Genomic DNA, 27,908 nt, shown 5'->3' with positions numbered 1-27,908 from the left:
AATATAAGCAAAGAGCTCAATGAAAGTTATTTTATTGCAGAGTAAAATGAGTACATAGATGGAAAAACCTTAAATTATTCAAAGTTCTAAAATTGAAATTTACTTGTTTTTTCCTAGCTAAATCATTTTTCTTTACACCACGTCTCATGAAAAACTAACTTTAAAATGAAACATCAGACTCCTATGTTCTGCTGTGAACTTGCTTCAGTACTCTCTTGCACAATTAAAAATGGCCTTTCAAAAGTAAAAAATGTTATGAAAAACTTTCATATAGGAATAGTTTTTTATTTTGGGGGAGAGGGGTTTTTGCAATTGAAAAATGTGAATTGTGTTCTTTTGTTCCCCCCTTCCAGTTTTTTCTTTCTTTTTTTTTTTTTTAATTCCTTTCTATCACTAAATTCAATAGATGGAGTGCTGTGTAGTATTTTTTCCTTTTTTTTTTCTTTTTTCCATTCTGTAACTTTTCAGCATTTGCTCAACTTTTGAAAAAGTGAGAATGGAAAATGGAAAAATGAAGCTTTGTAACTCTTCCAACTTTTCAAAAGTTACAGAGTGGCAAAGTATTGAAAAATTAGAGTCCCAGAGTTAGTTTCATTTTTCCTTTTTTCATCTTTGAAAAGTTGGAGAAGGTTTGAAAAGTCACAAAATAGCAAAAGAAAAAATGAAACGTGAAACAAAACTCCTGGACATCATTATTTTCTATTGTATTCATTGGCAAAAAGGTTTTTAAAAGGATGGAAGTGAAGGGAACTGAATCTCAAAAACTTAAAATTAAAAAAAAAAATGTTTCACTTAGAACCTGGCAAAATAGAAACAACAAAGTAAAATTCTTTCAATTTTTCAACCAACTTGGGTTCAGAAATCTCAAGTAAAGATGTTAGATTGTCTTGATATAAATATTGTCCCCCACAAAAATGGAAATCATTCTACCAAGGATTTTCTGATCACAGAGAGTTGTTATCACCATCAAAAATGCAAGAACCAGAATATTTCATAAACATCTGTGACGAAACTTTGAACCTAGGAACTTTTTTTCTGCATGTTATCACTTTAACTTTGTAACATTTGTGAAATATCTTTCAGTATCTGTAATGGGTGGCAAGCACCTTCTTTTGACCCATCCTGTGAACAAATGTTGGGGAACCTGTATGGAAATGCTGATTGATTCCTGTTCATTTACGGTACAGATGTCATCTTGCTACCTGCACCCTAGGTCTGAGCAGAAATGGTTGAAAAATGGAAAGACAGTTTTGCTTAGTTGTTTCTATTTTGCAGGGTTCAAAGTGAAACAATGATTTATTTTTCTGAAAATTTCAAGTTTTTGAGTTTCTGTTCCCCCCACGCCACTCTTTTTTAACCTTTTTGTCACTGAACACATTATAAAATGATGTCCAGGAGTTCTGTTTCATGTGTCATTTTTTCTTTTATTCTTATTTTTTCTTTTCCTAGGTATACTAGAGGTGGGTGTGGCTATCAGGGTAGAGGGTCTTGGGACAGAGGTTCTGGATGGAAAACCTAGAATCAGCCTAGTGGAAATAGCTTAGGTTAAGCTTCATATTGTGCTATCACTCTTTTACCTCCTAAGAAAGGAACTGCTACAGGAAGAAGGGTGAGTTTGGGCACTAATCTTGCATATGTGTGTTCTGTGCTAGACTGAGGTAAGGACTCATTCCATTCACAATATTAGTAAAACACTATTTGTGAATTGGAGAGGGGTCAGTCTTCTATGGCTACCAAAACAGGGGTAAAGTCCATAATTCTGCCTCATCTAGACATCAGAAATAACATTAGAGAGACATTAAGCATGTACAGTGTCCGTCCAAGACCGTGGGGGAATGGACTGACTGGTGAGACTATATAGAACACACAGTCCAGTTAAGAGATCTTCCATAGGGGTGCAGAACTTCTTGGAATGGAGAAACTTCTGGTGATTTGGAAAGTGAAGGACATGGCCTTCCAAGCAACCCCAGACAGTCTGACCACCCTGAATGCATCTGGTACCCACCACTTTCTTTCCCCTATGGCAACTACGTGAAAGGTGCTGTGTGTCTGCTTTCCCAGTCCATGGGTAGAAAAAGACTGGGATCACAGACAGCTGTGCAGGGAGGGGAGAGTACAGGATATCACGTATGTTGTGGATGGGTCTGGTGCAGAACTGGCATGTGTGTGCAGGCTAGGGGTTAACATATCCAATACTGCTGCTTAAGTCATGGCGAGGATTTTGTCCTGTATGCTGCTTCCTTCTCCCATGGTGGCTGTGTTCCATGTTGTACCTCAGAACCTTAAACTTAAACAAAAATGCTCAGTGTGCCTGATACAATCATAGTGAAATTAGCCCTTGTTCATTTCAAATAATGGCTTCTTTTGCATTCCACTTTGGCTTGTACAGTACCCATGGTGAAGCTGCATTTTGGCAAGCCTGTTTGCTTTGTAAACTGTAGTGATCCCAGCAGCAATTCGCTTTGCTGTAGTTTACAGTATAAACACCATGAAATTATTACCTAGCAAATGACTAACTGATTTACAGTACTTTATTCTTGGAAATGGCAATAACACTTAATCCTCTCCTTTCCCGTTTTTGGACTTAGGGCTTTTGGCAGCTGCCTTGGCACCAGGTAACACCCTCGCATAATATGCCACTGAAAGTTACAGAATCAGTATCTTTTCAGTAAATAATTGTAATAATTGCATGACTTCTCTGTCCCATTTAAATCCCTTCCATATTTCCCTGCCACAGCAAGTTCATTATTCATTCTTCACACCGTTTCTTTATTGATCATAGGATTTAAACTTTTTCACAACCAAAAATGAATGGTGTAATGAAAAGTTAAAAGAAAAGGGTTAGGACATCAGACATATATGTATTACTCTTGAGGGCATTCTACCACCCAAAAAAAAAAAATTCTGTGCACAATATTTTAAAATTCTGCAAATTTTATTTGTGTACTAAATGTGGAGGCTCCAGCATGGCATTGGGGAGCACAGGCCACTGGCTGCACAGAGGTGGGAGATCACTCTGCAGCTCCCCCTGGGAAATGGACTCAGCAGTAAGGCTGGACTCAACCCTGACATAGGGCAGGGACCGGGCTTGCCCCAGAAATACCCCAGGTCCCTGCCCCCTCTGTGCCAGGTGCACCAGGTATGGCCAGGCAGGCTCAGCCCAGCAGGATCTAAGTGTGGAGGAACTTCGTGTGGGGGGATCCTGGTGTGGGTTGAGAGGGTTATGTGGGGGGGCAATCTGGGTGCAGGCAGCTAAGTGGGGGACCTGGGGGCAGGGGGGATCTGGATGCACAAGGGTTTGTTGTGGGGTTCTGGGTGCATCAGTAATGGGATGCTGTAGGGGGGCCCAGGTTAAAGTGGTTGCAACTCAGCGGGGGTAGGTTGGGGGGGGTGGGGATAGAGCTTGGCAGGGGGGTCTGGGTGTGGTGGATTCAGTGGGGGGTCCAAATGCTGGGGGGAGTGGGGGCTCAGTGGGGTGGGGCTCCAGGTGCACCTGGTTGGGGCTCAGTGGGATGGGGATCCGGGTGCATATGACTTGTCAGCATGGTCCGTGTGTGGGGGAGGGATTCTAGGTGTGGGGGCATGAGGATCTGAGTATGAGGGTTGGTCGAAAGAGGGAGCAGCTTCCCGTACAGTGATCCCTCCCCCTGCAGCTGAGGAGTGATGGAGGCAAGAAGCCAGGGAGTAGTGAGCTTGCAAAGCTTCCTGCAGCATGGGGAGAAATCTGGGGATGTCTGACCTGGCCCTAGATGCTGTGCAGGGAAAGAGGAAGTCCTGTCCTCCCCAGCCCAGCTGGGACTAGGAACTTAGCCCAGCACAGGGTAGAAGCCACCAGCTGGGTCTTCCACAGTCCTGCCCCCTTCCCCACAGTGATTTATCTCTCTGCCGGCTGCCCTTGGCACCCAAAATATACTCCTGGGGAGAGTCACATGACCGCTCTTGTGGCTTCCTTTGCTTCCCTGTCAGAAAGTCATTTTTCTGCAGGGAAACAAAGAAATCTGTAAGGGACATGAACTCTGCGCATGCGCAGTGGCATAGAATTCCCCCAGGAGCAGTATATATATCCTTCAGAAGATAATACAACATTCAGTGTTATCAGAGGAAGATGCTTGCATTTTATGAAGTTGGAATGGAGAAAGAGGCTTATGGATACTGTTGGTAGTAGTAAGAGACTAGGGAAAGGGGCAGATAAGCAGAATGGAGATGGAAAAAGGTTGGACCATATTTTTAATTTTTTCATGATTTCTTTTGGAATGTCTTTTGGAGTGTTTTACAGGTGAGGCATCAACATAGCTATATTAACAGGGAATGTGCAATTTATCAAGGCAAATTTAAATAAATTGCAATATCCAGACCTGCCAAATTAAAATATAAAGGTTAATGGACTTCATTAAATGTTTTTCACAATGCTGTTGTCTGGATAAGTGGTATAACTAAGGTAGTATGGTCTTCGTAACACTTGCAGTGAATATCAGATTTTATAAAATGGGTCTGTCTTTTCTGTTCTGCATAATCAAAGTGTTCTGTCTTTATAGTCCAGTCAATGCCTCCTTCACTCCATTAAAATAATTTTTAATTTAATGTTTGCATTGAGGGAATCTGTCTCAATATTGACATGTACCAGTGGATGAAAAGTTGGAGGAAAGTCTCTGGGATTGGATGCCAGCGATCAGTGACTATGCGGCAAGAAGTTGATGTTCAGAAGGCAGTGTTCTCTCTCTCTCTCTCTCTCTAAGATCAGGCCTGAAAATCGACTGTATAAACAAGCTGGAAAATGTATGCCTTCAAAAACTGTGAGCGCTCTCTGTGTAGTAATAGAGCTGTTTTGCATCCTTCAACTTAATAATAGGGCTTGTCCTGCCAGCTGTTATTTCACATTTTTCCCTCCTTTGATTTTGTCATGAGCAGCATTTGATGTGTGAACAAACAATTCATAAATACCTGTGCATGGTGCTGCAAAGTTAAGCTTTATTTACTGAACAAGTTATAACCCATGTCCTCTTCAGTCAAAACAAGAAGAATAGACGTCAGACAAATACATGTAGCAGCAGTTTGCTCTCAGGCTATATACAAGCATTACAATTAATCACAGCAGAGCCAGCTTTTTATAGCATCATGCTTTCCAGTGTCCACGCTTAAACAAAACTGCTCACACAAGCCAACCCTTGATTTTTGGATCAAGGAGATTTCTTTGTTTCCTGTCTTCAACATCTCTACTGCTTTGAAAGCCAGGTGGATACTTTAAGCCTATTGTTGTGTTTCTCTATACTTTTATTTTTGAAGCCAAGTATATGATATCCCACCGCTCAGTGCTTCTGCCCTCAAAAATCAAACTTTTGTCTTAATGGAATTTCATGACCTTCCATAATTTTGGGGGGCATGAAACTGTGTCCCATATTTCAGTTCTTCACAGGTGTGGTTTAACTGTTTTCGCAGTATCATTGCACGAAAGCTAAGATATGTCACTGTAACTCATGATTGGAAATGGGAATATCAATTTGCATATATGAAGGATCTAGCTATTAGTGCAGCCAAGCACTGCAAAACCTGGCAGCTCTTTGAAAGTACCCGTTAGGCTGAGGTTGAGAAAATTATTTTACACCAGTGTTTCTTTTCTAGTATTTTTTAAAAGTAGGCCACAAAGGAAGATTGGAGAAGAGAATGCATTTTTGTATTAGAAGCAAATTAGGAGAAAGGTAGTTATGTGGACAAATAAGCCAATGGTCATATGATTCTTTAAATTATATAGCTTGATTTTTTTATGATACAATAAATCAACAGCCTGTAATATTCTGCCATGAAGAAAGATGATGGTGTAGACAGTGAATCTTATGTAGAGAGAGCCCAATAAATTCATGCAGTACACCTTCACCTCCTAATTGTCTTTCTTTTTTCATAAGACCAAATGCTACTTCAAAAGAAGGGCAGCTAATGTATTTTAACACAATACATCAAATCATTTTATTATCTTTAATTTTTAAAAAATTATTGAATAATATAGCAATAGTGAAAGGTGCAGGATTGTAGCTGTGGGAGCTGAAATCTTTTAATTATCTACAAAACAGATATAGCACAGCAGTGGCATTGCAAACTTCCCTATGTAACACTATCAGCATTCCTCAATCCTGACTACATTGAGGATCATATTGTTTTTATTTGCATCCAGACAAAATATTATTCTAGCCCTCCAGACTGTAACAAATAACCTGTATTGATTTATTTTTCAGTTCACCTTTAAAATGATGGCTTAGTTTTTCCATTGATGGTTCTCTGTTTCAGTGCTAAGGATCTTGTTGTTAAAGTAGTGAAAGCTTGTGCTGGCTGCTGCTAGTAGGAAAAACATTGACGTGACATTTTGTAATGCATTTGTATATGAACAAACATCACATAATTACACTATGCATAGTCTTTAAAGGAACTTTGGTCATCATTTTCTGTGGGATTGTGACAGGGTGTACTCACCCGACACTGGACAGGGGTTAACTCTTCCTGGGTGGCTGAGGAAGCCATGCCCCCATGGTCCTACTGGGCATGCTCCAGGTGCAGTGGCAGTATAAAGACAGACAGCCCAGTTCAGTTGGGGCTGATCACCAGAGGGGAAGGATATAGCATACAGGGCCTCGCTGGGGAGCAGCTACCAATCCACCCCGCAGAAGCCCAAAACTCTGAGGCCCTGGCTGACGCCCAGGCACCCACTGATACTCAAGAGGGGTTGGAGACGCCAGGAACAGTCCCTGCCGAGCAACCTGAAGATGCCCCAACTACTTCCACCAGAACCACAGTAGGAAGTAGCCTGGGGGGGACTAGCCATAGTCCTAGACATAAGCAGCGTGTTGCAGTTGGATCCCTGCTGACCTCCTTGGTGGAACCCTCTGCCACTACGAGGGCGCTGGGCTGGGACCCGGTGGAGTAGGGAGGACCCAGGTCCGCCTACCCTAGGCTGCCACCCTCCCCCTGGGGGTTGCCCACTACCCTGTGAATCAGGGACCCCTCATTGGCTCTGGCCATTAGGCCTGCTTACTCTGCCATCCAGGGACTCCTCATGGACTCTGGCCGCTAGGCCTACCAACCCAGCAGCCCAGGGATTCCTGATGAACTCTGGCCACTAGGTCTGCCTACCCTGTGAACCAGGGAACCACTATTGACTCCAGCCACTAGGCCTCGAGACCCTGTGAATCAGAGACCCCCTATAAACTCAGACCGCTAAGCCTTGACCCTGCGAACCAGAGATTCTCCACTGACTCTGAATATTAGGCCTTATTGCTAATCTTATCAGTGTAGGTCCATCAGGCGTCCTACTCTGAAGAAACAGGTGCTCGAGTGGTGGGGTGTACTCACCCCGCACTGGATGGGGATCCCCACCCCATCACAGGGATGATTGGGAAAAGAAATTTATGGGAAAATTGGCTCTTAGATGCTGTCAGCATATTTTACTTTGGTTTGTGTAATCTAAATGTATAAATTCTATCTGTAAGGAACCTAGTGCCATCTTTTATCATTTATGGAATAAAGTACATTATTTTTTCATATATAGGTAATCACTTTGTGTGTCAAATGAGAACTAAATCCTTCTCACTCAAATAAGTGTATAAATTTCTATAAATGGGTATTTTCTACTCCTCTCTGCTTCTTTTTCTCTCTTCACATAATGCTGACTGGACTGGTTGCATGGAAATGTCTTTCCTCTTTCCCACAAGTGATCTATGTTGCTTCATCCTCTGTCACCTATGGAAAGTGCATTTGAGGTGGTAATTTGCTTTGTCTTCAAACTGATTTTTATCATTATTATTCCTCAGCCAACAAGTTAGCCATGGAAAACCTTTACATGGCTTAAGAGGCTGAGACTACCTCTTCTCCACAACACATCCATCTATTATTATTATTATATTAATTATTTGTATTATTGTATTACCTAGAAGCTCTGGTCATGGATCAGGACACCATTGTGCTAGGTGCTGTACAAAAACAGAACAAAAAGACAGCCTCGATCCCAAAGAGCTTATTCTCTAAGGTTAAGCCAAGAGACAACAGATGTATACAGACAGACTGACTTGGTACTATAAGGAAACAATATAGTCAGTATGGTAAGGCAAAGCAACACACTTGGAAAATGATCTTTGCATCAGTATACCAAATGGATATCAATAGGGCAAGACTGCATATCTTCAGGCCAGCAAAAGGGATATTACAATAATTGAGGCATGATATTTATGACAGTTTGGACTACAGTTCTCGTGGATGGATAGGAAAGGCAGAAAGAATGGATGTTATGTAGAATGTGTCAATGTTATGCAAAAAGAATTTACAAGACTTGGAAATAGCCTGGATATGAGGACCTAGAGCAGTGGTTCCCAAACTTTAACAGCCTGTGAACCCTTCACTAAATTGTGAAATCTCGTGAACCCCCTCCTAAAAATGAATATTTCCAGGGTTTTAAGTTTAAATTTCCTCCGCACTCTGTGAGGCTCCTGTTGCTGGACCCCATTCACTGCCCTGGTCAACTGAGCTCCACTGAGCTTGGGCTGCAGGTCCCACTGACTGCTGGGGCTCAGGCTGCCAGCCCCAACTGCCCAGCGCCATTCTCCCTGGGGCTCAGGCTGCCATCCCACATGGAGCCCTGGGGCTCAGGTGGGTAGCTCCCCCGCTGACTATGGTAGTTGACCTTTTAGAAACATGACATGTACAATTCCCTGGGCTACTTCTCACACAGCAGCCCTCACTTCCTCAAGCTCCACTTCACCTTACCTCACAACCTCCTTCCTTGTGCCTGATATGGTGTGTACTACTCAGTCTCTCCAACAGCACAACTTCCTCCCACAGCTCCTGACATGCCCACCCACCTGACTGGCTGAGAGGCTTTTAACTAGTTTCAGCCAGCCCTGATTGGCTTCAGGTGTCCCAATCAACCTAGCATTCTCCCTGCCTTCTGGAAAGTTCTTAATTGGCCCCAGGTGTCTTAATTAACCTGGAGCAGCTGCCATTTCACTTATCCTGGTACCAGGCATTTGTTTAGCCTGGAGGTAATATATCTATCTCCCACTACTTTTCTGTAGCCATCTGGCCTTGCCCCTTCACAGTCTATACTGTAAAAAAAAATAGTACCAAACAAAAAACCCACAGCAGTGAGCCAGAGAGCCTGGGTCCATAGACCAGCTCATGCTACAGTGCTAAAAACAGTAATGTGGAGGTTCCTGCTCCGGCTCTGAAACCTGGTGTTGGGGGTCGTGTCTCAGAACCAAAGCTCCAGCCTGGTGGGAACAACTAAACCACTATTTTTAGTGGTGTAGTGCAAGTCTGAGTCTGCAGACCCAGGCTGTGGGGCATGGTGCTGCAGGTTTGTTTGTTTTCCAGTGTAGACGTACCCAATGAGAACCTGCTTCTCATCAGCAACTCCCAACACCCACTCCCCGCTCCCTCAAGAATGGCACTTTTATCCCCCCCAGGAGCCCTTTGTCTTAGACTCCCAGGCTTTTTGGTTTTCTTACGTTTACAAACTGAGATCACCCCATGACAAACTGGTCCCTTGATCTCCATAGCGGGTTGGATATAGGACATTAAAGTGAATAGGTCAAATATTCTCCCTGAAGTGTGAGTAACTGGGTTGCTATTTGAATCTGTTGTCCTTTATTCTGCATATTTGCAGCTGGCCCCTACCTGAATTAACCCTTTGTATTCATACAGTAAACAGCCTCCCCCCTTACAACAGTCAAATGGTTAGAATATATGATATTCATACATTATTTAGGATGGCCCGATGTCCCACTCTTATAGGGAGAGTCCTATTATTCGGGGCTGTGTCTTATATAAATGCCTATTATCCTCCACTCCTTCCCGATTTTCATACTTGCTGTCTGGTCACCCTAAGGTTATTACAGAGTAGCTCCAAATCCATCATAAATATTTTCTAGTGCTCTGGCCAGTTCATTTCTTAAATGTCTCAAGCAATGTTGTTTTAAAGCTTGTGATCTTTCTTACTGCCTCCCCTTCCTCCATCATGTTTTGTGGCTTCCTCACCTCTCTTCACCTTATCCAGAGAGGTTTCTGAGTTCCAATCCTTCTATAGTCCCAAAATGCGTCTGGCACTCCCTTCTCACACATCAAAGGGAAGCTACAGTCCTAGTTTTTAAAATCCTGTAAGTAATTTCATGCACTGCAAAGTGAATTCTGCTGAATAACTGAGATCACATAAAAGGACAGGACTGTACCTCACAGGCTGGGAATCTCTGATTTGGGGGGAGAAAATAATAATAATAATTACTATAATATCAATTTTGTTGTTAATATTTTGCCACAGGAACTCTGCAAACACTGTAAGAAACTATAGAAAACACTAAGATAGGCACATGTCTGCTACTAATTTTTAACTTTAGGAGTACTTGTGGCACCTTAGAGACTAACCAATTTATTTGAGCATAAGCTTTCGTGAGCTACAGCTCACTTCATGGGATGCATTACTCTGTTACTCTGAAACCTGATTTTTAACTTTGTATTTACTGACATTGATTCCTATTACCATAGCCTTTCTGTTACAGCAGATTATATCAGTCGTTTTTTTGTTGAGTTCCCTCTCCCCTCCCCCTCCCCCCCCCGCCCCAATAGCAAGAGGAATAATGTTCCTGGCACAGTTACCTTATAAGCAGCAAGGCATGCAGATTAATCTGTCACTTTAGTTCTTCATACTTATTCATGTTTCATTTAATGTTACATACACTTTACCTTTTGATTACTTAATTCTTCATATTGAATGACTCACATCCATCTGACTCTTTCTGAAGTCACAATATCTCTGCATGGACTCAGCGATCATTGTAATTTTTGTGCAGCTTTCTAAAAAAAGTGTGCGTCCTTTTGTTTAGATAGAAAATCTAGCAGTATTCTTCCAATTATTTTTCATTGTTGATTTCTTGTCAGCTGTTGCGCTTTACTGGTATGTTCTAAAGATAAACAGGTGCTAGAAGTATTTCTGAAAAAGCTCTGCAAAAAATTCTTTAATCATGGATGTTTACAAAGTGATTTGTCCTTCAAATTATTATCCCATTTTATGGTACTATGATTTAGGTGATCAGTACAATTAACATGTCAGTAGGATGCAGTTTTATCACTGGCACTGATAGAGTTAATTAAAATAGATTAATGCTGCCTTAGTTTAGTGACATTGAAATTTAGATTTCCCAATTAAAAGCCCCAAAATATTGGTAGGGTCATCAGTTTGATACACAAAGTGTTGAGTAGGCAGAGGAAGGGGTTAGTTAGATTTGAGTATCGTTGGTAATTTTTAACCTTCAGGACTCCTGTTACAGTTTAAATATTTTCATAGTTATGTGATGGCAAATAACCATATTTGCATGCCTTTTTTTTTCCTGCTGAAGGTTGAATTGTTTGAGGAATTTCTTTCATCAGCTGGGATCAGTTTAGATTTTATTTTGCCAAACCTGTACAAAATATGTGCTAGTCTGTGTTATAAAATGAAACCAGTACAGGTCCAAAGTCATAGTGATTGATTTAGCTTTTTATTTTCCACTTGTCTTAGACCTCATCAGCCTCTTATAAAATGACTTGATTATGATTCTAAACAAATTCTGCTCATCTTGCTGGTTGTCAAATCCAGATAATCTCAGGATGGAAATCTGCCATGTTACAAATTAATACTCTTGTTATGCAGCTAGCATTTTCACAGTTGCACAAATGTGTGCAGGAACTTCAGTCTCCTTAGATTTATTAAATGTTTGCTAACACGTTACAAAGGTGACATCGTTTATTCACATAGTTAATTGCATATGTCAAGGTTCCTCCCCCACTCTGAACTCTAGGGTACAGATGTGGGGACCTGCATGAAAAACCTCCTAAGCTTATCTTTACCAGCTTAGGTCAAAACTTCCCCAAGGTACAAAATATTACCCCCGTTATCCTTGGAATGGCCGCTACCACCACCAAACTAATACTGGTTACTGGGGAAGAGCTGTTTGGACGCGTCCTTCCCCCCAAAATACTTCCCAAAACCTTGCACCCTACTTCCTGGACAAGGTTTGGTAAAAAGCCTCACCAATTTGCATAGGTGACCACAGACCCAGACCCTTGGATCTGAGAACAATGAAAAAGCATTCAGTGTTTTACAAGAAGACTTTTAATAAAAAATAGAAGTAAATAGAAATAAAGAAATCCCCCCTGTAAAATCAGGATGGTAGATATCTTACAGGGTAATTAGATTCAAAAACATAGAGAACCCCTCTAGGCAAAACCTTAAGTTACAAAAAAGATACACAGACAGAAATAGTTATTCTATTCAGCACAATTCTTTTCTCAGCCATTTAAAGAAATCATAATCTAACACATACCTAGCTAGATTACTTACTAAAAGTTCTAAGGCTCCATTCCTGTTCTGTCCCTGGCCAAGACGACTACAGACAGACCCACAAACCCTTTGTTTCTCTCCCTCCTCCCAGCTTTTGAAAGTATCTTGTCTCCTCATTGGTCATTTTGGTCAGGTGCCAGCGAGGTTACCTTTAGCTTCTTAACCCTTTACAGGTGAGAGGAGCTTTCCCCTGGCCAGGAGGGATTTCAAAGGGGTTTACCCTTCCCTTTATATTTATGACACGCCCCCCAAATCTCAGCTAGGGTGAAACACTGGCTGGGATTTCTTCCTGGAGCTCTAGGAAAACAGAGTTAATAAGACACATGCATCTCTAAATATACTACCAAGTACATAAAGACTAACAATATTTTCCACATCTCAAGGACGATTTTAACCAGTTGATTCTGGGAAACTTTCACGGGAGAGTGCATCAGTCACTTTGTTAGAAGCTCCTGAGATGTGTTGGATGTCGAAATCAAAATCTTGGAGAGCTAAACTCCACCGAAGAAGTTTTCTGTTAGTTTCTTTGACGGTGTGAAGCCACTTTAGTGCAGCATGGTCGGTTTGCAGGTGGAAACGCCGTCCCCAAACATATGGGCGTAGCTTTTCCAGAGCGTAGACAATGGCATAACATTCTTTTTCAGTGACTGACCAGTTGCTTTCCCTCTCAGACAGTTTTTTGCTGAGAAACACTACAGGGTGGAATTCTTGATCAGGTCCTTTCTGCATTAAAACTGCTCCCACACCACGCTCGGATGCATCTGTGGTTACTAGGAACGGTTTGTCAAAGTCTGGGGCCCTTAGTACAGGGTCAGACATGAGTGTCGCTTTAAGCTTGTTAAAGGCCTTCTGACACCTTCCGGTCCACTGAACAGCATTTGGTTGTTTCTTTTTGGTTAGGTCTGTCAGTGGGGCAGCGATTTGGCTGTAGTGCGGTACAAATCGTCTGTAATAACCGGCCAAGCCTAAGAAGGATTGAACCTGTTTCTTTGACTTTGGGACAGGCCACTTTTGGATAGCATCCACTTTGGCCTGTAGGGGGCTGATAGTTCCTTGACCCACCTGGTGTCCAAGGTAAGTCACTCTGTTTAGGCCTATTTGACACTTCTTAGCCTTAACAGTTAGTCCTGCCTCCCTTATGCGCTCAAGGACTTTTTGTAGATGTTCCAGGTGGTCTGCCCAGGAATCCGAAAATATGGCCACATCGTCAAGGTAGGCGACTGCATATTCTCCTAATCCCGCTAGGAGACCATCTACAAGTCTTTGGAAAGTGGCGGGTGCATTTCGCAGCCCGAAAGGGAGTACATTAAATTCATACAGCCCGAGATGTGTGATGAAGGCTGACCTTTCCTTGGCAGATTCATCTAGCGGTACCTGCCAGTACCCCTTGGTTAAGTCCAAGGTAGAGATGAACTGGGCCCTTCCCAGTTTCTCTAATAGTTCATCTGTGCGTGGCATGGGATAGTTGTCTGGGCGAGTTACAGCATTTAGCTTACGGTAGTCCACGCAAAAACGTATTTCCCCATCTGGTTTGGGAACTAGAACCACTGGAGATGCCCATGCACTTTCAGAGGGGCGGATTACACCCATCTGTAACATATCCTGGATCTCCCGTTCTATAGCAGTTTTAGCTTGAGGAGACACCCGGTAAGGGTGGACCCTAATTGGGTGAGCATTACCTGTGTCAATGGAGTGGTATGCCCGTTCAGTCAGTCCTGGGGTGGCTGAGAACGTTGGCGCGTAGCTAGTGCACAGCTCCTGGATCTGCTGTCGCTGCATACGCCCAAGGGTCATGGAGAGGTTCACCTCTTCCACACCACCAGCACATTTCCCTTCGTAGTAAACACCTTCAGGCCACTCAGCGTCGTCTCCTCCCTGGGCTGTAAACTGACAAACCTTTAATTCTCTGGAATAAAAGGGCTTTAGAGAATTAATATGGTACACCTTAGGCTTTCGGTTGGAGGTGGGGAATGCTATGAGATAATTAACAGCTCCCAGGCGCTCCTGGACCACGAATGGCCCTTCCCACGATGCTTCCATTTTATGGGCCTGGAGCGCCTTTAAGACCATGACCTGGTCTCCTACTTTGAAGGAACGCTCTCTGGCATGTTTATCATACCAGGCTTTTTGCTCTTTTTGAGCATCCTGTAAGTTTTCTCTAGCAAGGGCTAAAGAGGTTCGGAGGGTGTTTTGTAGGTTGGTTACAAAGTCCAGAATGTTAGTTCCTGGAGAAGGTGTAAATCCCTCCCATTGCTGCTTCACCAACTGCAATGGCCCCTTAACCTCACGGCCATATACAAGTTCAAATGGGGAAAACCCTAAACTGGGATGTGGTACAGCTCTGTAGGCAAAGAGCAACTGCTGCAATACTAGGTCCCAATCATTGGAGTGCTCATTTACGAATTTACGTATCATGGCCCCCAAAGTTCCATTAAACTTCTCCACCATGCCATTTGTTTGATGATGGTAAGGAGTGGCAACCAAGTGATTTACCCCATGAGCTTCCCAAAGGTTTTTCATAGTTCCTGCCAGGAAATTAGTCCCTGCATCTGTGAGGATGTCGGAGGGCCAACCTACCCTGGCAAAAATGTCTGCTAGTGCCTGGCACACACTTTTAGCCCTGGTGTTGCTTAGAGCTACTGCTTCCGGCCATCGGGTGGCAAAATCCATGAAAGTCAGTATGTACTGCTTTCCTCTGGGTGTCTTTTTCGGAAAAGGACCCAGAATATCCACAGCTACTCGCTGAAATGGAACTTCAATGATGGGGAGTGGCTGGAGAGGAGCTTTGACCTGGTCTTGGGGTTTTCCCACTCTTTGGTACACCTCACAAGACTGGACATAGGTAGAAACATCCTTGCCCATTCCCTCCCAGTGGAATGACCCCCCCAAACGGTCTTTGGTCCTGTTCACCCCAGCATGGCCACTAGGGTGATCATGGGCTAAGCTCAAGAGCTTGGCCCGGTATTTAGTTGGAACTACCAACTGTCTCTGAGGATGCCAGTCTTCCTGGTGTCCCCCAGAAAGAGTTTCCTTGTATAAAAGTCCTCTTTCTACAACAAACCTGGATCGATTAGAAGATCTGAGAGGCGGTGGGTTGCTCCGTGCCGCCGTCCAAGCTCTCTGGAGGCTTTCATCTGCTTCCTGTTCGGTCTGGAACTGTTCCCTTGATCCTGGAGACATCAGTTCCTCATGGGATTGTGGACCTAGGCTTGGTCCCTCTGGAAGCGATATAGGGGATGGAGCTGTTTCTGTTGACTGTGAACCGCTCTCCGCTGGTGCACTATGTTGGGATTCAGGCTCCGGCTGAGCCTCTTGTGTAGGGTTATCGGCTGCTGCCAGTTCAGGTTCGGTGGGGCCCTCTGGTGTTGAGGTTGCAAGTACTGGATTCAGTGCTGACACGGGGTCTGGTGTTGGTTGTTCGGCTGGTTCCGGTTCTGGGACTGGTTCCGTCTGGGTCTCTGGGACTGGATCCACTACTGCTGTTGCAGACATTGGCCTGGGGTCCAGGTCCATCACCTCTGACTGGGTCCTGATAGAAGTTTCCGGAACAGAGCTAGGCCTCACGGCTTGTTTAGCCTGGTTGCGGGTGACCATTCCCACCCTCTTGGCCTGCTTCACATGATTGGCCAAGTCTTCCCCCAACAGCATGGGGATGGGATAATCATCATAGACTGCAAAAGTCCACATTCCTGACCAGCCCTTGTACTGGACAGGCAACTTGGCTGTAGGCAAATTGAAAGAGTTGGACTTGAAGGGTTGAATCGTCACTTGGATCTCTGGGTTGATTAAATTGGGGTCCACTAAGGAAGCATGGATAGCTGACACTTGTGCTCCGGTGTCCCTCCACGCGGTGACCTTCTTCCCGCCCACACTCACAGTTTCCCTCCGCTCCAAGGGTATCTGGGAGGTATCTGGGCCTGTGGACCTCTGGTGTGATTCCGGTGCAATGAACTGTAATCTGTTGGGGTTCTTGGGGCAGTTGGCCTTTACATGCCCCAGCTCGTTACACTTAAAACATCGTCCAGCTGACGGGTCACTGGGACGAGGAGGGTTGCTGGAGAATGGGGTGGTGGGACGATAAGGGGTCTGGAGGGTTCTTTGGGAGGTAGGTGGGGCTTTGGGCGGCCCCCGGTAATAGGGTGTGGTCTGGGGTGGTCCCTTCTGGTCTCCGCTCCAACTGCGACCAGTTTTCTTCTTCTCTGCCACCTCCACCCATCTGGCTCCAATCTCTCCTGCCTCGATTACAGTTTTGGGTTTCCCATCTAGGATGTATCTTTCTATTTCCTCAGGAACACCCTCTAAGAATTGTTCCATTTGCATTAGGAAGGGCAAATTTACTGGAGATTCAACACTTGCTCCTGATATCCAGGCATCCCAATGTTTCACAATGTGGTAGGCATGTCGGGTAAATGACATGTCTGGTTTCCACCTTAGGGCTCGGAACCTCCGACGAGACTGCTCGGGTGTTATCCCCATTCTGACTCTCGCCTTGGATTTAAACAGTTCATACTTGTTCATGTGTTCTTTAGGCATTTCAGCTGCCACCTCAGCTAAGGGTCCACTGAGCTGCGGCCTCAGCTCTACCATGTATTGGTCAGTAGAGATGTTGTACCCAAGGCAGGCCCTTTCGAAGTTTTCTAAGAAGGCCTCAGTATCATCACCTGCCTTGTAGGTGGGGAACTTTCTGGGATGGGAAGTGGTACCTGGAGAAGGATTGCTAGGGTTTGTTGGTATATTCTGCTGGGCCTTTATCCTCTCCACCTCCTCCACATGCTTCCTTGCCTCCATTTCCCTCTTGTGGGCAGCCTCCTGTACCTCCTCCTTCAGCCGCATGAGTTCTATCTGTCTTTCATGTTCCCTTTGTTTTTCCTCAGCCTGAAATTTGGCTAATTCCAGCTGTAGTCGAGCTGAGGATTTGGTCATTCTAACCTCTCTGTTTTTAACTAACTTTACACCCGAGGTTTAGAAATAAACAAACAAAACTTGGCTGTAATTTTTTGCTGTGCTGGAATAGAATACCTATTCTCTGATAGTGATTGTCAGCCTACAGAAAAAGACAATTCCCTTGTCTCTGCTCTGGGCCCAAATTAAAGCAAAAAACCTCGAACTACTTGGGAACCTGCTTACCCAGCCCAAAGAAAAAAAAAATTTCTTTTCAAACCTGTGCTCCTTGTAAAACAAAAAAAAAATCAAAATCCTAAAAAAAACCCTGCCACTTTTGTCTCCAGGCAAATGGGTAGAGCACACACCCCCTATTTACTTTTAGGAAGAAAAGAAAAAAAAACAAACCTCTGGGTTGGAAGACTGTGAATTTCCCTGCAGGAGTTAAGTACCCTGCCTCCAGGCAAATGAAACCTGCAATTCACAAGATAATCCCCTTTTGTCTCTGCTTGGCCACAAAGCAGAGAGAAACCAAGCTGCTTTCAGTTTCAAAGCTGCCTTCTGGACTTCCTAAAAATTCCTTTTTAAAATCTGTATTTCTAGTTCAAAAAATCTCAACTGGATCTCAAAATGATTTCAGGTTAATCCCACCACTGTGCCACCATGTTAAGGTTCCTCCCCCACTCTGAACTCTAGGGTACAGATGTGGGGACCTGCATGAAAAACCTCCTAAGCTTATCTTTACCAGCTTAGGTCAAAACTTCCCCAAGGTACAAAATATTACCCCCGTTATCCTTGGAATGGCCGCTACCACCACCAAACTAATACTGGTTACTGGGGAAGAGCTGTTTGGACGCGTCCTTCCCCCCAAAATACTTCCCAAAACCTTGCACCCTACTTCCTGGACAAGGTTTGGTAAAAAGCCTCACCAATTCGCCTAGGTGACTACAGACCCAGACCCTTGGATCTTAAGAACAATGAACAATCCTCCCAACACTTGCACTCCCCCTTTCCTGGGAAATGTTGGATAAAAAGCCTCACCAATTTGCATAGGTGACCACAGACCCAAACCCTTGGATCTGAGAACAATGAAAAAGCATTCAGTGTTTTACAAGAAGACTTTTAATAAAAAATAGAAGTAAATAGAAATAAAGAAATCCCCCCTGTAAAATCAGGATGGTAGATATCTTACAGGGTAATTAGATTCAAAAACATAGAGAACCCCTCTAGGCAAAACCTTAAGTTACAAAAAAGATACACAGACAGAAATAGTTATTCTATTCAGCACAATTCTTTTCTCAGCCATTTAAAGAAATCATAATCTAACACATACCTAGCTAGATTACTTACTAAAAGTTCTAAGGCTCCATTCCTGTTCTGTCCCTGGCCAAGACGACTACAGACAGACCCACAAACCCTTTGTTTCTCTCCCTCCTCCCAGCTTTTGAAAGTATCTTGTCTCCTCATTGGTCATTTTGGTCAGGTGCCAGCGAGGTTACCTTTAGCTTCTTAACCCTTTACAGGTGAGAGGAGCTTTCCCCTGGCCAGGAGGGATTTCAAAGGGGTTTACCCTTCCCTTTATATTTATGACAGCATAATTAGAATGTATACATAGTTCTGAGTTATGTGAAAGTTGAGTAAAGGGTTATGATGCTATGCTGATAGATTGATGTAGATGATGGAGCGGGTTAAAATATAAGCCTTAACCTTTGAAGATTTAGCTTCAGATCCTGATTACTGTAGGTCACAGGTGAAAATGAATTTGGTCACCCCCAAGTCCTTTGAGGACATTTTTCTACATAACAAATCCAATGTGCAATTTTTCATGATTTACAGTCCTGGTTTTAGAGAAACCCAGACTGTGGCAACATGAGTTTGCAGATCTGGGCTCATGTATGCTGGCAACACCAGACCTCATTCTTCATTGCCTTGCTCTTTGTGTAGTTACTTGTGCCTGTGCAAAGTGAGTGCTAAGTTATATGTAGAATACCACCATTCTGATTGTACTCCCTTGTAAATTACTACACAAGGGGTAAGGCAGTGGAGAACCAGGTTCAGTATGTGGACGCAGCTTGCCAAGCACCTTACTTGCACTGTGTGCTCCTCTAAAAAAATGTTAGTAGATGTTCTTTTTGGTAAGCACCACGCTCTCTTCCAAAATGTAAACACACACATCCACTGTCACCTAATATTGTTTCAGGAATGTTTGTAATACAAATAATTTAAAAAATTATATAATTTAAAAACAACCTTAACCTCAAGGAGGATATCTGAGCTGCCAGGTATCATGCAGTTGTACATGTCTATTGGAACAATAGGTGGACACAGTATTAAGGTAGTTAAGAAGAGGTTATGGGTCAAACAATGAGTTGTTCTCCCATCAGCATTTTTGGTCAGTATTCAGTTCCGTTGATGACAAAAGTTCAGTTTAAATAAGGCTGTTGGGAATTAATGCTATTCACTCAGCAAGCATTTACTTGTTTTGAAATGAGGAAACCAAATGACTCTCAGATGTATAGGGTCATATGTTCTGTATTTGTGGCAGAAAGTGTGGAGGGAATTATACAAATAGTAGAAATCTATGCAAGAAAGCAATAGCAGAAATAACAGCACACCATATTCTGGGATGCCTGGGGTAAGCTGTGTGTTGAATCCATCAATAAGTATGGTTGGTCAAATGTGCCTACACACCCAAAAGAACCAGATGAACATAACTTGTTGAGGAAGAGTCAACATGGTTTTAGTAAAGGGAAATTATGTCTCACCAATCTATTAGAATTCTCTGAGGGGTCAACAAGCATGTACACCAAGGGGATCCAGTGGGTATAGTGTACTTAGATTTTCAGAAAGCCTTTGACAAGGTCCCTCACCAAAGGCTCTTATGCAAAGTAAGCTGCCATGGGATAAGAGGGAAGGTGCTCTCATGGATTGGTAACTGGGTAAAAGATAGAAAACAGGGTAGGTATAAATGGTCAGTTTTCAGAATGGAGAGAGGTAAATAGTGCTATCCCCCAGGGATCTATTCTGGGACCAGTCCTATTCAACTTATTCATAAATGATCTGGAAAAAGGGGTAAACAGTGAGGTGGCAAAATTTGCAGATGATGCAAGCGGCAAAGAGTCCTGTGTCACCTTGTAGACTAACAGACGTATTGGAGCATGAGCTTTCGTGGGTGAACACCCACTTCGTCAGATGTATTCACCCACGAAAGCTCATGCTCCGATACATCTGTTGGTCTATAAGGTGCCACAGGACTCTTTGCCGCTTTTGCAGATTCAGACTAACACGGCTACCCCTCTGAAGCCAGATGATACATAATTACTAAAGATAGTTGAGTTTTGAACAATTGACTAGCTGGCTACAGCATGGAATGTTAATTCATATCACATGGCCATGGCGTGAATATTCAGGCAATTGGGTTAGGGGGACAATTGAGGATTGATTAGATACATTACCTCCACTGTGTATTTTTCTATATGTATGTTGAGAACGCTTTTTTCAAGTTGTAGAATATGTTTGTTCTAAACTGGGTTTTTCCTCTTTGGGTCAATAGTACCAGGATACAAATATGCAAGGAGTGGTGTACGAACTGAACAGCTACATAGAACAACGGTTGGATACAGGCGGAGACAACCAACTTCTCTTATATGAACTGAGCAGCATCATTAAAATAGGTAAGGAAGAGGATTTGATGCCCTTTATTTGAAGCCTTGTCTTGGTACTCTGTGCATTACTTAAGCTATTAAATAAATATTGTTATTACAGAATAACTGTACGTGCTTGGTACACCATCCTGCAACTGCATCCACGCCAAGTAGCCCTTGCCTTGGTATGGAGCCCCACTGATGTCAGTGGAACTACAGCTTGGGGCAAGGGTCCACCCAGCTATGAGTCCAGTTGCAGGATCAGGGCCCGCTGCAAAGCAAACCACTTGGTAGATTATTCTGGTTTTGGTGCTGCCTGACAGATTGCTTTGGAAAGTTGTGGAATTAGCTATCAGCAATATTATTGCAAATCTTGACTGCTCCTTTAACAAAAGTGAGGTGATTTGGATGTGTGTTTTCCTAGAAGATAAATTAAAACTCTATAGAGTTATAGCACTTTTTGATGTGATACAGGTGCCTCTTTGTGAAACAGAATATTGTCCAAGAATAAAAGTGAAACACGTTTCCGGTAAAAATGTAAAGCTTCCATCACCTCCCCTTGCCCCAAATTTTAACCAACGTGAGAACAGGCAGATTTGTATTGAAAGCATCTCTTCAGGCTTGTTTGCCTCACATACTTTGCAAATAGTTGTTTTACAACCTTTCCCCCATACCCCTACCACTCTTGACACTTTGTAACATGAAGCTGGTTCTTCTGTTTTATGTGTATTGTATTTCAAATAGACTGTATTTGTTTACCGTCACTTTAATGCAGTGGTTCTCAAACTGTGGGTGAGGACCCCAAAGTGGGTCAGGACCCCATTTTAATGGGGTTGCCAGGGCTGGCGTTAGACTTCCTGGGGTCTGGAGCCAAAGCCTAAGCCTGAGCACCACTTCCTGGAAGAGGGGCATGGGCAGGCTTAGGCTTTGGCCCCCTCTCCAGGGGTCATGTAGTAATTTTGGTTGCCAGAAGGGGGTCGTGGTGCAATGAAGTTTGAGAACCCCTGAGGGTTCTGATTCAACTTCATCCTAGCTGGTCAGTACTGGTTTATGTTAGAGAGCAAATGAGGGCTGGAGGAGAGACAAAGGCAGCACATCCTTCCATACTCCTAGTAGACTAGAGAGTAGGTTTTCTTTCCTTAACTTACAATGCTCTTCTTTCCTGTAATGTCCAATAGACATGTAATATTTTCTCTGGAAATGACTTTTGAACTCAAATACAAATGAGCTTCTCACTGACTGGCAATGATGTGATTCATATCCATGTCAATAATTAAGCAATCAGACAGTGGAGTTTTGGTTCTGTCAAACAAGTGTAGAAGGCCAACTGACTTTAACCGCCCTCAAAATATAATCATTTCCCTGAACTGCACTGACTGGAGTGTTTTATTTGTTCATAAAAATGAGGAAATCATTCAGACCTGTGCATTTACAGGAGATAGCATTACTGACAGGCAGAGAGGTCTATTTGTGCCCAAAGTGTTAAGCCTATTTTGTAATGCTGAGTGTAAAAGCACAGGCTTGATGTGTTCTTCTGTTTCCGAGAGTTCTTTTTTGTTTTAGCAATAAGATACCTCTGATGGTTTATTTCTAAGGGATTATTGCACTTTTTCATGTTTAAACACTTAGCCTTTGGCCTTATGCCTCACAACACCACCTGAGTCTTGCAGTAATTGCCAGCAAATATTTACTCCCTGGAGTGTCTTAATGAATTTAATACAGAACAGCTATGGAAAACATAGGCCTCCACATGTCATAGAAACTAGAAACAATCCTGTCATACACACTTAGTGGCAGCATTTGAGGCTTATGTATCTTAAGGCAAGGACAGAGATATTTACGCTCTATACATGGGAAACAACTTTTCTTCTGTTGATGGAAAATGTGCTATCTATGTTCTGTATGATTACATTATGGATGTGTATTTTTACTTAATTCTTATGCTGTAATATGTACTCATGCAATGTAACATTCACTAGACATGAAGTAAAGACTAGGTAAGTTTATCAGGTTGCAGCTTCCAATTATGTCTCAAATATATTAAATTTGGTGGGGAAACAGATAGTATTATCATATGCCACTAACTTTGCAGGGTTTCTGCAAAGTATTATCATATGCCACTAACTTTGCAGTTTTAGGAGATACATCAATGGTGTTTCACGTTCAGAAGTTTAGCTGATTGTCCTAAGTGGAATGAGTCTATGGTTTCACCTTGGAGAACATGCAAAAGTTTGATTCTCCCTCTGAGTACAATTACTTCTTTTATTATTGCTTTGGCAGCTACAAAAGCTGATGGATTTGCACTATATTTCCTGGGAGAATGCAATAATGTAAGTATTCTGGATTTAGATGCTGCTTTTCTGTACAGTTAACTAAAAGTGCATTTTCCACTTCCCCAAATATACTGTAATCTTATTTGTACATCATTTAGCAGGAAATGCTAGTTAAGTTCTGAATATTAATTTTACATTATTTTTGTTTCTGTAGATGCAATATTGCTGAATTTAGTGATGAGCAAAAGTATTTTTTGCACTGAGCTTCCAAGGGCCTTGCTTTTTAATCAGTATTTTTTTAGCTTTACAGATATAATGCTATTCTTTCTCTAAAGTCTAGCAACTTCATTAATAAAAGGCAGCAGGTTGAAAACAAACAAATGACGGTACATTTCACACAATGCACAGTCAATGTGTAGAACTCGATGCTTGGGGATGTTGTGAAGTCCAAAAGTGTAACTGGGTCCAAAAAAAGAATTAGATGAGTTGATGGAGGATAGGCCCATCAATGGCTATTAGTCAAGATGGTCAGGGACACTACTCCATGCTCTTGTTGTCCCTAAACCTCTGACTGCCAGAAACTGGGAGTGGACGACAAGAGATGGGTCTCTCAATAATTGCCCTGTTCTGTTCATTACCCTCTGAAGCATCCGGCATTGGCCACTGTCGTAAGACAGGGTACCGGGCTAGGTGGATGTTGGTCTGACCCAGTATTGCCATTCTTATGTTACTATGAAGCTGCAAGACTGCATTCTTGTACAGTTTTCCCCACAACATGGCCAAGCACAAGTCCTGGCATTTATCCAAAGATGTTCTCTTTAAAGAGAGAAAATGTAACTTTGATTTTCTCTAAATGTGACTTACTCTTTTTATCCTGTTAAGTTTCTGGTTTCTAAACTTCATCAGTTTCTTTGTTGTCAATTGTAGGCTGAAAATGAAGTGACCTAAATTTCAAACTCCTGCATTGATTAACATGAAGAAATAGATCACATACATTTAAAATGAGGAGCCAAATTAATTTGTGGTATAAATTAATTGGCTACAACAATTATAACAGGAATGAGTTTAGTCCAGTGTTGTTTGTTGTATAATCACTATTTTGCTGTGGTTTTTAGAATGCATTAAGTTAAGCAGAAATGTTTATCTTGGCAATTTATCCAGATGCCCTCATATAAGATTTAGTTACGTGACAAAATTGCAGGCAGGAAAATGTAGTTACACTTTAAAGGGACACCATTGAGTTAAAAATCACATTTTTGTCTGAAAAATGTGTGCCTACTGTTGGTACAAGAAACACCTCCGACTCTTAAAAATGCAACTGTTTAGAGAGGCAAAACATTTTTCTCCATTGTTTTAGTTTAATCTTTCACTTTAGTCAGCTTTCATGGTTTATTCCTGCATAGTCCATTATTCAGTTTTCCCTGCTGCTGTTTGTGTGGGTCTTTCATGCAGCGAAAGAGAAGAGAAAACTACTTACAAAACAGCAGGAAAGCATGATTGTAAAGGTGCACTAACTGACAGGGGGCTGGAGTACTACCTGGAAATACTTTTAACTCATTTGTTAAAAACAGACTAGTCGACAGTGTCCCATTCAAAGGTATGAATTAAATGTCGTACAATAGCTCTTTCAAAGTAAGAAATGAATCTAACTTTCGGGTTCTAGTTCACTCCTTCAATAAATATTTGGTATAATAAAGAGAACCCATTTTATGATTCAGAAATCAGTCCTGTTCTGAGAGAGTTTTGTAACATAGGTATTTCTTGCAAAAGACATCACTTTTCTTCCGTGGGCGTATGCTTTTCCACACATTGCCCACCGACTGTCAATACCATCTTCAGTTTTTTCTGCCCAATTCTGGCATTTAATCATTGTTCCACTTTGGGGGTGATGCAAACCTCCACTGAGCTCGCAGGAAGTTTAGCCTTCACTTATGAGGGTGTAGCATGTGGATGGATGGCTAGCTCTGCTGGTGGCTGTACTCTGAGAGAACTGAACAACAGCCCTACCTCCTCCACTTCCTCTTTGCAGAAACTACTAGTAGCATTAACCTTGCAGCTCAAGATTTCACATTATGCTCATCTTCTGCAAAGCTTTTGACACGGTCTCCCACAGTATTCTTGTCAGCAAGTTAAGGAAGTATGGGCTGGATGAATGCACTACAAGGTGGGTAGAAAGCTGGCTAGATTGTCGGGCTCAACGGGTAGTGATCAATGGCTCCATATCTAGTTGGCAGCCGGTATCAAGTGGAGTGCCCCAAGGGTCGGTCCTGGGGCCGGTTTTGTTCAATATCTTCATAAATGATCTGGAGGATGGTGTGGATTGCACTCTCAGCAAATTTGCGGATGATACTAAACTGGGAGGAGTGGTAGATACGCTGGAGGGGAGGGATAGGATACAGAAGGACCTAGACAAATTGGAGGATTGGGCCAAAAGAAATCTGATGAGGTTCAATAAGGATAAGTGCAGGGTTCTGCACTTAGGATGGAAGAACCCAATGCACAGCTACAGACTAGGGACCGAATGGCTAGGCAGCAGTTCTGCGGAAAAGGACCTAGGGGTGACAGTGGACGAGAAGCTGGATATGAGTCAGCAGTGTGCCCTTGTTGCCAAGAAGGCCAATGGCATTTTGGGATGTATAAGTAGGGGCATAGTGAGCAGATCGAGGGACGTGATCGTTCCCCTCTATTCGACATTGGTGAGGCCTCATCTGGAGTACTGTGTCCAGTTTTGGGCCCCACACTTCAAGAAGGATGTGGATAAATTGGAGAGAGTCCAGCAAAGGGCAACAAAAATGATTAGGGGACTGGAACACATGAGTTATGAGGAGAGGCTGAGGGAGCTGGGATTGTTTAGCCTGCAGAAGAGAAGAATGAGGGGGGATTTGATAGCTGCTTTCAACTACCTGAAAGGGGGTTCCAAAGAGGATGGCTCTAGACTGTTCTCAATGGTAGCAGATGACAGAACGAGGAGTAATGGTCTCAAGTTGCAGTGGGGGAGGTTTAGATTGGATATTAGGAAAAACTTTTTCACTAAGAGGGTGGTGAAACACTGGAATGCGTTACCTAGGGAGGTGGTAGAATCTCCTTCCTTAGAGGTTTTTAAGGTCAGGCTTGACAAAGCCCTGGCTGGGATGATTTAACTGGGAATTGGTCCTGCTTTGAGCAGGGGGTTGGACTAGATGACCTTCAGGGGTCCCTTCCAACCCTGATATTCTATGATTCTGCATGGGGGGAACAAGATGAGGAGGGGTACCTTACAGCTTCCTGACCTCTTGAGCACCTGACATGGGAGCTGTATGTTTGCTGTCTTTATAGCTTTTTAGACAAGCAAGATAATGTGCTCCATTATAATGAACTCTACCACTGAAAAAAATAAATACCAGCTGCATAAAAAATACACATTGATTATATTTGTCACTGAAATGTGATTACAGTTGCCCCACAATGGCATGGTGTTCATCTGGTCATATAGGGCCTGATCCAAAGCCCATCAAAACCCATGTGAGATTTTCTGTTCACTTACCATAGAATCATAGGACTGGAAGGGATCTCAATAGGTCATCTAGTCCAGTCTCCTGCACTCATGGCAGGACTATATTATCTAGACCGTTCCTGACAGGTGTTTGTCTAACCCGCTCTTAAAAATCTCCAATGATGGAGATTCCACAACCTCCCTAGGCAATTTATTCCAGAGCTTAACCACTCTGTCAGTTAGCAAGTTTTTCCTAATGTCCAACCTATACCTCCCTTGCTCCAATTTAAGCCCATTGCCACTTCAGTGGCTTGAGGTTAGGCCCATATTGTACTCCTGTCACTTAATAGTAATGCAGTAGACTTCTTTTTTAAAAAATTGTAACTAACAGTTAATTTGGGGATCCTTGTTCCTGTGTACTGGACCTATAACATTTTTGACCTACCCTAAGTTTTGTAGTTTTAAGGAGGTTACATTTTCAAAGGCACAAATGACAGTGAGGTATCTAACTACCATTGACTTTCAGTGCGAGGTAGGTATCTCTCATTGCCAGTTGTGTGTTTGAAAGTATCCCTCTTGGTGGTTTAGTTACAGTTACTTCTGTTGCACAGATAAAACTTCCCGTGTTTTGCTCTGCTGTTCTGTGTAGCATATATAAATGCAAAATGATACAAGTTCCTAAATTTAGATGAATGAAGCAGTTAAATATTTACACCCATATTTTCAAAAATGGCCTCTAATTTTTGGTGGCTCAGTGTTTCGGGTATCCAGTTTGAGGTATGGATAGCTATACTGTATCAAATTTGGCAACCAAAAATAGTGGACAATTTTGAAATATTGGCCTTAGGCTTTTTTAGCTAACTTGGGAAATATTTGAAAAGCTTCTTGATTCCATCCAGTAAGTAATCTCAACAGTCAGGATGACTACTTCAGTGTTAAGCCAATCTTTGTTTGAGCCTCATAACATCATGCTTTTTGAAGGAATATTTGAGAAGTTTTGGTGCCTGAGACTAGTGACATCATTGTGTGTGGGCCTGTATATATGTATGTACATGGGGAAAGGAGGGATGATATTGTATAAGAAAGTAGGAATCTTGATGCCCAGTGTTCCACTGTTGTCTTGCAACTAGTTGTGTATTTACAGAATCATAGAACTGGAAGGGACCTCAAGAGGTCATCTAGTCCAGTCCCCTGCACTCAAGGCAGAACTATCTAGACCATTCCTGACAGATGATTGTCTAACCTGCTCTTAAAAATCTCCAATGATGGAGATTCCACAACCTCCC

At 42.7% G+C, this 27,908-nt stretch overlaps 1 protein-coding gene across 3 annotated transcripts in view; it reads left to right on the top strand.

Moving 5' to 3' along the window:
• Positions 1-27,908, top strand: part of PDE10A (phosphodiesterase 10A) — a 574,288-nt gene that overhangs the window by 458,864 nt on the left and 87,516 nt on the right. For all 3 annotated transcript variants that reach the window (XM_073337888.1, XM_073337887.2, XM_073337882.1), the window contains 2 exons: positions 20,787-20,907; positions 23,158-23,207. In XM_073337888.1, the coding sequence (XP_073193989.1) occupies positions 20,787-20,907; positions 23,158-23,207 (171 nt within the window). The remainder of the gene's footprint in view (positions 1-20,786; positions 20,908-23,157; positions 23,208-27,908) is intronic.

The sequence above is a fragment of the Lepidochelys kempii genome, chromosome 3 (assembly GCF_965140285.1).
Source record: "Lepidochelys kempii isolate rLepKem1 chromosome 3, rLepKem1.hap1, whole genome shotgun sequence".
Lineage (NCBI taxonomy): Eukaryota > Metazoa > Chordata > Testudines > Cheloniidae > Lepidochelys > Lepidochelys kempii.
This window is presented reverse-complemented; position numbering and strand designations above follow the sequence as displayed.